Here is a 10,739-nt window from a genome sequence, read left to right as displayed (position 1 = left end):
ACGCGCGTGTGAGCTTACTGTTTTGCTCCCACGCCGGTTAACACGCGTGTGACCGGGCGTGTCACCTTGGTGCGTCATTTTTTTCGATTTCGGTCATTTTCTTCACACTTGTATCTGTGTTAGGCCTTTGCAACGCATTTTTCAGTCTCGAATCCTACAAGTTAGTCTTCAAAAACATGGTACCAACTGGATTGTAACGAAACATTAAAACGAAAACATAAAAAGAACATAAGAACAATTTATTAGATCTTGGGTTGCCTCCCAAGCAGCGCCACAGTTTACATCTTTTGCTAGACGCATTATACCTTGTTCATTTTTCAGCCATACTCCTTGGTAGCGGGTAGGAAACATTTTGGTACCCACGTGTTCTTCCACGTCAGTTTATCATTTTTCCACTTCAGTTTTGAATTAGTCTTCGTTCTGACCATCACCCTTACTTCTTCATCAGTCCCTTCTGTCCTTGCTTTGTCATCATTTGAGGCTTGTCCATCAAATCTCAAGGTTATCTCCCTTGAGCTTACGTCAATGCGTGCGTGACAAGTAGCCAGAAATGGTCTTCCCAGAATTAAAGAACCATGGGGTTCTGTATCTCCCATCTTACAAACAACAAAATCGACAGGCACAAGAAATTTTCCTACTCTTACTAGAACGTCCTCCGCCAAGCCTTCCGGGTACCATGTGGTCCCGTCAGCTAAACGTAGTGTCAGCCTTGGCGATTTCAAACTTGGTAAGTTCAATTTTTCAAAGAGATTTGAAGACATGACATTAATTGAAGCTCCGAGATCGGCTAGAGCATTTTGAGGATCCATGTTCTGTATAGAACAAGGAATCAACAAAGCTCCGGGGTCGCCCTTCTTTCTGGGGTAACCCTCAGTCAAACAAGCCGAAGACTCTCGGCTTAAGCAAGTAAAAGTATCACAATTGTCATCTTCAAATAACTATCGGCATTCTTTGTTATTGAAAATTTTTTGGATAAAAGCATTAATTGTACCTTCTCGTGCCGCTTCTTTCTCCTTTGCATTTTTGGATTTGTCTTGTGATAGCTCTTTTTCTGTGGGGCGGTTTTCAGAAGTCGTTTTCTCCTTGATTTCCTTCATTGAAATTGTGCACGAAGCGCTTGCATTATTTAATTCAAGATCGGGACTACAAGAGGTAGTCTCATCTCTCTTTCCTTCCTTCCCACATTGGCATATTCCGCATACAATATCCATCGGGTCACAATTTTCGTGCTTTTCTTCCTTAACATCAATAGCGTTGACTCTCTCTTTTGGATTATTCTCTGTGTTACTAGGGAGTTGACCGTAGTGTCTCTCAACATCATCTTAAACATTTGTGAGATTTGATTCTCAATGGTCTTAAGTGTAGCTTTGGATTCTTGTCTGAGATTAGAAATCTCTTGTCTGATTTCCTGAGTGATCTCTTGTTTAAGATTTGCACGATCATTTTTCAATTCCATAATCGTCCTGGTAAGCCTTTCATCTACTTAACGGTTATCATCCCTCCTTTGTTGAGTAAAGTCTATTTGAGAGTTGTGTTGTGGCCTAAACTGGGTCACTTGACTTCCATTACTTTGATTTTGATTGTACATCAATCTGCCCTTGTCATTTTGTCCATAAACAAGCTTGTTTCCATAATTGTATTGTCCTCACGCTTGATATCCATCATTGTTGTTCCATCCCTCGCCCTGCTTCCAATTGTTATTCGACCTTTGATTCTGTCCATAGGTATTGTGGTTGGAGTTCCTTTCATTGTCTACCGCCTCAACTTGCTCAGATGCAGACGGTGAAGTGCAAATATTAGTATCATGCGGTCTTCCACAGATGTTACAGTAAAGTGCCAAAGCCATACAAGGCTTGGGGTTTCCTTCCATTTTTTCTACCATGGCCTGTAACTTCTTGATTTCGTGATTCATTGCCTCTATTTTCTCCTCACTTGCCACATGGCTATTAACCTCATACATGCCTCCGTGCTCTCCTCGTCGGTCATACCAATAAGAGGTGTTTTTAGATATTCTCTCGATCAATTCTTCGGCTTCGGGCAAAGCTAAGGAGACAAAGGCACCGCTGGAGGATGAGTCAAGCAACATCTTTCCTTCATCAGTTAGCCCTCCGTAGAATGAGCTAATCATGTCCCATGGGGGCATCAGATCTTGCGGGCATTGTCTTATGAGAACCTTGAATCGTCTCCAAGCCTCTCCCAAACTCTCAAGCCTTCCTTGCTTGAATTCCTGTATTAGCCTTCGAATCATCATAGTCTTTGTGATGGGAAAGAACTCGTTCATGAATTCACGATGCAATTGTTGCCATGATCTAAAATGATTGTCGTCTTGGCTATCCAACCAACGTGCTGCTTCTCCTATAACTGAAAATGGGAATAATTTAAGTCGAATTATCTGCTCACTAACGCCTTCTTGTCTGTACATCCCACATGCTCGTATGAACCTTGTTATGTGTGCATTGGGATCTTCGGATGGTAATCCCGAGTATTGACTGTTCTGGACCAGTGTGAGAATAGTTGGATGCACGTGAAAGTTGACGTTTTCCATCGGCGGTACATAGATCGACTTGTGCATGTTAAAATCAGGAGTCATATAATCTGCAATTGATCTTTGTGGTTCCTGAGGAATTCCATATGATAAGCACCAAGAATAGCATTTAAAAAGGGTCTTAATTGGATTAATAGTACAACGTTTTGACATCCGATTATAACAATTGCATGCATTTTAGCTCAGATGTGATCTAAATCTTCTAACATCATTCCTAGGAAGAGTTTTGAGATATTTTACAGGTTGGAGAGGGATTTGAGGCTAAAATAGAGCAAAAGACAAACAAGCCGCAATGCAGTATCGTCCCACGCAGCCTCACACGCGTGTGGCTAGGCGTGGAATCTTTCCAATAACCTCCCACGCCCACCACCACGCGTGGTAGCATACGTGGTTGCGCCAAGGGCCATTTTAGGAAATTTGTTCCCTTTTGTCACCCATATAAATCCCTCTTACCCTAAACCAAGAGAATAAATATATATATTCAAAATGAAAAATCCAAATTAATTGGCAAGCCAAATCAGTTACACACTTACACGCAAGCTTTAACTTCTACCAATGTGAACACAATAAATGCAACAGTAAATGTTGTGCTTTTCTATCAAACTCAACGATAAATGCATTAATGCTTTGCTTTTCTATCAAACGGATGGGTGAGAATTGGAGCCAAAGTTCAGTAGCAAAAAACATGGGGCTTTTTTATATATAGGATAGGATAGTATAGGATGTGTACATAAATAAATATATATATTCAGAATGCAAAATCCAAATTAATTGGGAAGCCAAATCAGTTACACACTTACACGCAAGCTTTAACTTCTACCAATGTGAACATAATAAATGCAACAGTAAATGTTGTGCTTTTCTATCAAACTCAACGATAAATGCATTAATGCTTTGCTTTTCTATCAAACGGATGGGTGGGAATTGGAGCCAAAGTTCAGTAGCAAAAAACATGGGGCTTTTTTATATATAGGATAGGATAGGATAGGATGTGTACATAAATAAATATATATATTCAGAATGCAAAATCCAAATTAATTGGGAAGCCAAATCAGTTACACACTTACACCCAAGCTTTAACATCTACCAATGTGAACACAATAAATTCAATAGTAAATGTTGTGCTTTTCTATCAAACTCAACAATAAATGCATTAATGCTTTGCTTTTCTATCAAACGGATGGGCGGGAATTGGAGCCAAAGTTCTGTAGCAAAAACATTGGGCTTTTTTATATATAGGATATAGGATTAATGACACCCCCTCCCCCCTCCAGCTGCCCACCCCCACCCACCACCCACCTGGCCAAGCCAATATACTTTTCTTCTTATAAATACCCAACATTCCCAAAAATCTCATCATCACTCCAAAATCCCCTTTGCAATTAGTTCACTAACATCTACTTAGTAGCTTCATTTGCAAAGGGTTACTGTGAAAATGGCTTCCAAGAAAACCTCAGTACTGGCTTTATTCATCGTATTCAACATTCTCTTCTGCACCATGGTGAGTGCATGTGACACTTGCCATAGCCCTAAACCGAAGCCGAAGCCAAAGCCAAAGCCAACACCATGTGGCACTTGCCCTAGCCCTAAACCGAAGCCGAAGCCAAAGCCAACACCAAGCCCTTCTAAGGGAAAGTGCCCTAAAGATGCCCTAAAGTTGGGTGTTTGTGCCAATGTGCTTGGCAACTTGCTTGGCCTTGTGTTTGGCAACCCTCCAATGGAACCATGCTGCTCTCTCATTGAAGGGCTTGTGGACCTTGAGGCCGCAGACTGCCTTTGCACCGCCATTAAGGCTAACGTTCTGGGCATTAACCTTAATGTTCCACTTTGCCTCAGCCTTCTCCTTAATGCCTGCGGTAAAAACGTTCCTTCTGGCTTCCAATGCCTTTGAACAATAATTTAGCTTTTAATTTGATGTCAGCTAGAGAGTTGAGAAAGCTTCTTCTTCAATTCTTCCTAGTTTGAAGTTATATATTTCGGGTTTAATTTCCTTTCTTGAATGCACTGCTCGTGCAATATAATTTGATGTATGTGTTCTCTTTTCTCTGCTTTCATTTGCTGTGTGTTAAACCGATAATCAATGTACTCTATATCAGAAAAATATAATCAATACAATATCTGGTTTCTTTTATATTTTTCTGTGCTTTAATTTGTATTGGACTTGGTGCATCTAGGCCGAGCAAAGATTTTTCATATCTCGTATCATGGTGCATACATTATCACGACCAAGCACTAAGTGTACAACGTCAATTGTCATTTAAGCATTTACTACTATATTAGTAAATGTTTAATTTTATTTCTCTATAAGTGCATAGTCACTAGAGCCATATTTTGACTGCGGTATAGTAAATTTGATTTTCCAAACCTCAATCCAATATGTACCATAACTAGAAAAGATGTATATGTATATTAGATTTTGGTTATATCAAATTATTCAAATGACATGAAATTAAACAAGAGATAATTAAAAAAAAAAAAAAGATCTCTATATTTTAGTTTGTGCATGACATCACGGGAGTAAAAGAATATCAAATAATTATGTTTGTGTGTAGTTTAACACTAATATAACTTTGTTTAAAAAAAAATAAAGAAATAAAAATAAGAAGAATGGAGAAAGAAATAGAGTGAGAAAGATGGCATAATTTTTAGAAAGATGCTCAATTAAAGTTCTCATGTAAGCCATGACATAGAAACCACATTGGTTACTATTAAGTAGATGAGAAGCCTATACATGTTAAATAATATTTGTGCATTAAAAATTTATCTAGATATATAGTTATACAAACACTTGTATATATATAATTATTTAAAAATCTTAAATTACCTTGACAATTTCCTAAAAAATTTTAATTCGCCCTTTCTTTCCCTTCCATACATGAAACATTTTCATAACCCTTCATATATTCATAAGAGTTGATTATTCACAAAATGTAATAATCATACCGAAAAAAAGTGGAAGAAATTTAAAAACTACTTACACATATACATGTATCCAATCGTCATTGCAAAATTACTTTTGTTGCCCCAAAACATTCTATTTGTAGCTGCTTTGAGTGAGTTATGAAACATCTTGTTGTCATTTCTATATAAGACAACAGTTAAAACTCGTTGTCTATTGAATGTTGTTGAATCTTGTGTTGTTGAAAATTACACGCATAGACAACAGGTTTTGATCGTAGTTGTCTTATATATCAAAGACAACAATTAAAAACCCTTGTTCTAGTTCACATTCATAGACAACAGTTTTAAACACTTGTTTTTAACTTGTTTTTAAGCATAATATAATAATAACAATTTATCCAAACACTATAAATACAAAAACATTAATTCGTTAGTACAATCATCTTCTACAAATATGAAAAGCATTTCAAAATACATAATAATTCATCATATATTTCAAAATATAGAACAATTCATCATCTATTTCAAAATACAATGAACAATTTTAATCACCATGTCTAAATATTGTTCACAAAGTTCTAATAAAATGTATTCCCATTCTATATAACTTAATAAGCAATCTACCCATTTGGAACTCAGAGATCAATATCCATTTAGTCGTAAACAGCTTGTTGAAACTTCATGTCAAAAATATATATATTTGAATAGTAAATATATAAAAACTTCCATATTATAGTATTTAGCATAACCACAATATGATTAATTTTATAAAATTAATTGAAATAATAAAAAAAAATATGATAAAAATCTTATTCGTGCTTGAACTGATTATTTATCATCAATAGATGGCACATGCTCAATTAAAGTTCTCATGTAAGCCATGACATAAAAACTACATTCGTTACTATAAAGTTGACCATGAGGAACCTATACATGTTAAATAATAATTATGCATTAACAATTATATTTATCTAGATATATAGATATACAAAAACTTATATATAGTTAGTTAAAAATTAATCTTAGATTATTACCTTGACAATTTCCTAAAAAGTTTTATTTCGCCTTTTCTTTCCATTCCTTGCATGAAACATATTTTCATAGCCCTTCATATATTCATAAGAGTTGATTATTCACATAATGTAATAATCATACCGAAAAAATGAAAAAAAAAAATTTAAAAACTACTTACATATCTATAGCATGTATCCAATCCTCATTGCGAATTACTTTTGTTGCCCCCAAAATTTTCTGTTAGTATCTGCTTTAAGTGAGTTATGAAACATCCTATCATGTATGAATTACCTTGAATCTGAATATTTTCAGAAATCTAACAGAGGGTTCACAAGTTGAGATTTGGGAACAACTATATATATATATTTTTGAAGATGGAACAACTATATTTTAAGAAGTCATAGTAGTAATAGAGGTTCTTATGACTACGGTTTTAAAATCGCAACAAATTACACTTCATTATGAAAACAAAAAATTATTTAGATACACTTAATAACTGCCACTAATATTTTAAAAATAATAAAGAAATATATTTAGCAAAACTTAAAAACTGCCTCTATTATTTATAGGGATAGACAAATATATATTTTAGCAGCGGTTATAAAACTATCGTTAAAAACAAAAGCAAAGTACCACATTGTTGAATAAAATCGCTACTAAATCCTTCACGACACACCGTTTAGTTACTAATAAAGAATCGCCCGTAAATAATTTCGTGGCAATTACGAACCGCTGCTAAATAAAAGTATAACAATCGCTAATAAATAACATTTTTGGTGTAGTGTTATGCGTATTCCCCTTGTTAAGATGTGTACTTAGCAATAGCCTTAGTATCCTTCAATAACGCTCTCGGAGTTTTGAGACTTCTCATGGTGACCAAGGTTGAGTAGAGACAATAGAGAGGCCTTGGTTTGCTTTTCTTGGGTCCCCCCACTCCCTAAAAAATTATTGGTACCTGCATGTTTATTTGCTGATCATAGAAAACTTAGCGCCCAAATCCGGAGGTCAACGTTTCTAAAACAAGCTAATTGCTAAAATCTTCCCATCAACCCAATAATGACAAACGAGAAACTCGGTTTCTCAATATGCCAAAAGGGGAAATTCAGTTTCAACCCTAGCAAAGATGGCAGTGGACCAACCTCACAAATTTCCGCAAATTCTGAAACTATTGAATTCAAGAACACGTTACGGCAAATTAAAGTGACAAATTAAAATGAGAGTTAATACTACAAATGGCCTTCTTAATATTGGGCTAGTACTCCTTTTAGGCAATTTATATCGTGGACCAGGGTGCACAACGTACTAAAATGACATCGTTTTAGTTATTTTAATTAAGGTTTTTTTTTTTAAGAAATAACGTTTCCCGTTTCGGCTGGTCTATGTATTTGTGTTAATATTCTGTGTATTCTTTGAAGGCATTCTGTGTATTGTAGATTATGATTCTGTGTATTCATGTTAAATTAGAGGTACTTAAATATAGGTTGTGATGTGTTTTGTGTATTCGAATGTTAGGAGGATGATTTCTGTGTAGTTGTGTCAATATTATGTGTATTCCCTCATGTCATTCTGTGTATTGTAGACTACGATTCTGTGTATTCATGCTATTGGTACTTAAACAGAGAGGTGATGTGTTTGTGTATTTGGTGTTTTCATTTTCTGTGTATTCTTTGAAGACATTCTGTGTATTGTAGACTACGATTCTGTGTATTCATGTTAGGGGTACTTAAATATAGGTAGTGACGTTTTTTATGTATTCGAATGTTAGGATGATGATTTCTGTGTAGTTGTGTCAATATTCTGTGTATACCCTCAAGTCATTCTGTGTATTCTAGACAAGGATTCTGTGTATTCCCTGAAGTTATTCCCTGAAGTCATTCGCATCCACCGTCTACTAACATTCGAAACGACGTCGTTTAGGACTAGGGTCCACGGTGCACTGTACGTGGACCTTGGTGCACGATATAAGGATTGCTCCTTTTAGTCATCGACTTTCAATTTGATCACAAATGGTCCTTTGACTTTCATTTTTTACTACAAATAGTCATTCGTTAAATTTTCTGTTAAATAAATGTTAAATTTATGGGTATTATCATCCAATTGATATATATAATGGTCATAAACTAAAAATGTTTAGAATTTTTCACCAACAAGCATAATTGAAACAATTAACGAATATAAATACTCCTAAATAAAAAGACAATACACGTTATTTTCGTAATTATGCGTACAAAATGAAGATTTAATATTAGAGCTAGCTATATGTTTTTAATTTAACCAATAGATTAAAATGGAAGAAATTTTTTTCAAAAATCTTTCTTCTATCATTTCCATGCTTGTTCATACATGACCGATTAATATTTTCCACTTTTTATTAATCGATCAAACATTTTGTTTGGGACATAACTGAAACATTAACCATGGGTTTTTATTTAATTTGTTTATTTATGTGATTTGTCACGTCCATTTTGTTTTTTTTTTTTTTATATTTATTAACTTGATGTTTATTAATGTTTTGAAATTAATTATGGTGTCATATAATTCTCTAAAAGAAATAATCATAATCATAATCATATTAATCAATTTGACGATATTACCCTAAATTTAACACCTATTTAATGCAAATTTAAGGGAAGACTGTTTGTGGTAAAGAAAAACATGAAAGTCAGGAGACCATTTGTGATCAAATTGAAAATCGATGACTAAAAGAAGTACTAATCTAGTGAGGGACCATTTGTGGTATTAATACTGACAAGAAAACAGTAGAATGTTCCACGTACGAAATAACTTTAATTTTGTTCTGATCTTGAAATCCATTTGCCAACTTGGTACTATTTCTCAGATTGCCGTAACTCTTTCCTGTATTGGTTACGTTTTCGTTTAGACCGGCATGCAAAAATATAATTGCATGCGGGCATTATCGTACAAGTTTCAAGTTCAAAGATAATTAAAATGAGATCGAGCAATTATGAAGTAGTAACTAGTAAACATTCATAAAATATTATTTTATTGCAAATTAAATAAAATTCTTTTATCTCATCGATAAGCTAGCCACTTGCCAAATCAATGAGAGGAGCATAAACTTAATACAGTAGTAGCAAGCAACAACAACACCCTGTTATTATAGTAATATCTCCAGAAAACCAAGCCATGAGAGCTAGGAATCTGAAAGCTAACAACACGTATATGATTATAGGTGTTTTCTATCTTGAAGATGGCTTATTGGCATTGGTATCCACTAGGGACATTCTTGCCGCAGTTATTGAGCAGCAAGCTGAGGGAGATGGGAATGTCGAGGTTGATTCCGAGGATGTTGGCTTTAATGGCGGTGCAGAGGCAGACGGCGGCTTCGAGGTCGACAAGACCGGCAATGAGAGAGCAGCAAGGGGTGGTGGCGGGGCTTCCGACGACAAGGTTGAGCAAGTCAGTCAAAAGGTTAGCACACACGCCTAGTTTGAGTGCATCTTTAGGGCACTTGCCGGCCTGAGATGATGATGAGGGGGACGGTGGCTGATGTTTTGGTGGTGGTGGAGGGCAGGGCACATTGGTGGAGCTAACCACCGTGAAGAAGAGAAGGTTTAGGGCGAGGAAAAGGGTAAGTGAAGAAGCAGCTGCAGCCTTTGCCATTTTAATATATAGAGATCTTAGCTTGCAATAATGGCTTAGGCTTAGCTAGATGTGTGGAATATCCTTAGCTTATGTTCAGTATTTATAGATGAAATCTTTTACATATTTAATTCTTTCCAAAAGATATAATATTTTACACCCTGCAACCGTGTTGACCACAATCATATAACCAAAAAAATATTTTAAAATTATATATTTACATATAATTCTCACTATTCATATACTCAAACACTGTACTCTTTGGAAAATCACAGCTTTCCCGGGTGTATCCCATATTTTTGTTTTTTTGTACGTGATTAAGGAAATCTACCTTCACTACTTAAAAGATAAGGGTATGTTTGATTTGCACATGAAAATCAGAATGTGAATCAGATACATATTTAGTGATAGTATGAATTTTTGTGAAATTAAAGTATTTTGCAACTGAGTAAGACTCTACTGTGCTTTGTTCACACATAAATATTGAAATATATATGTATCAAATACTTAGTTGTAGTATGAATTTTTGTAAAAGTATTTTACATGTTTGGTAGTGGAGTGGAATTAGAAGGATTATATCAATATTGATGTTTGGTTATGTATGACCTTATAATAGTATAGAATAAATGTTTTAAAAATATAAAAATAAAAAATAAGGCAATTGATCCTAATACAT

At 35.1% G+C, this 10,739-nt stretch overlaps 2 protein-coding genes across 2 annotated transcripts; one reads left to right on the top strand and one right to left on the bottom strand.

Moving 5' to 3' along the window:
- The first annotated feature begins 3,939 nt into the window (after positions 1-3,939).
- LOC116002813 (14 kDa proline-rich protein DC2.15-like) lies at positions 3,940-4,609 on the top strand. The gene has a single exon (XM_031242980.1). The coding sequence runs from the start codon at positions 3,981-3,983 to the stop codon at positions 4,434-4,436; it is 456 nt and encodes a 151-aa protein (XP_031098840.1). The 5' UTR covers positions 3,940-3,980; the 3' UTR covers positions 4,437-4,609.
- Positions 4,610-9,434: 4,825 nt separating this feature from the next.
- LOC116002475 (14 kDa proline-rich protein DC2.15-like) lies at positions 9,435-10,134 on the bottom strand. Its single transcript, XM_031242623.1, has one exon. It carries the CDS (start codon positions 10,082-10,084, stop codon positions 9,677-9,679), a length of 408 nt encoding a protein of 135 aa, XP_031098483.1. The 5' UTR covers positions 10,085-10,134; the 3' UTR covers positions 9,435-9,676.
- Between the last annotated feature and the right edge of the window lie 605 nt (positions 10,135-10,739).

This window comes from Ipomoea triloba, chromosome 13 (assembly GCF_003576645.1).
Source record: "Ipomoea triloba cultivar NCNSP0323 chromosome 13, ASM357664v1".
NCBI classification, from domain to species: domain Eukaryota; kingdom Viridiplantae; phylum Streptophyta; class Magnoliopsida; order Solanales; family Convolvulaceae; genus Ipomoea; species Ipomoea triloba.
The sequence above is the reverse complement of the archived record's forward strand: the minus strand, read 5'-3'. Positions and strand labels throughout refer to the sequence as shown.

Excerpts from the sequence above, each read along its gene's own strand:
- LOC116002475 (XM_031242623.1), bottom strand. The coding sequence starts at position 10,084 with ATGGCAAAGGCTGCAGCTGCTTCTTCACTTACCCTTTTCCTCGCCCTA.
- LOC116002813 (XM_031242980.1), top strand. The coding sequence starts at position 3,981 with ATGGCTTCCAAGAAAACCTCAGTACTGGCTTTATTCATCGTATTCAAC.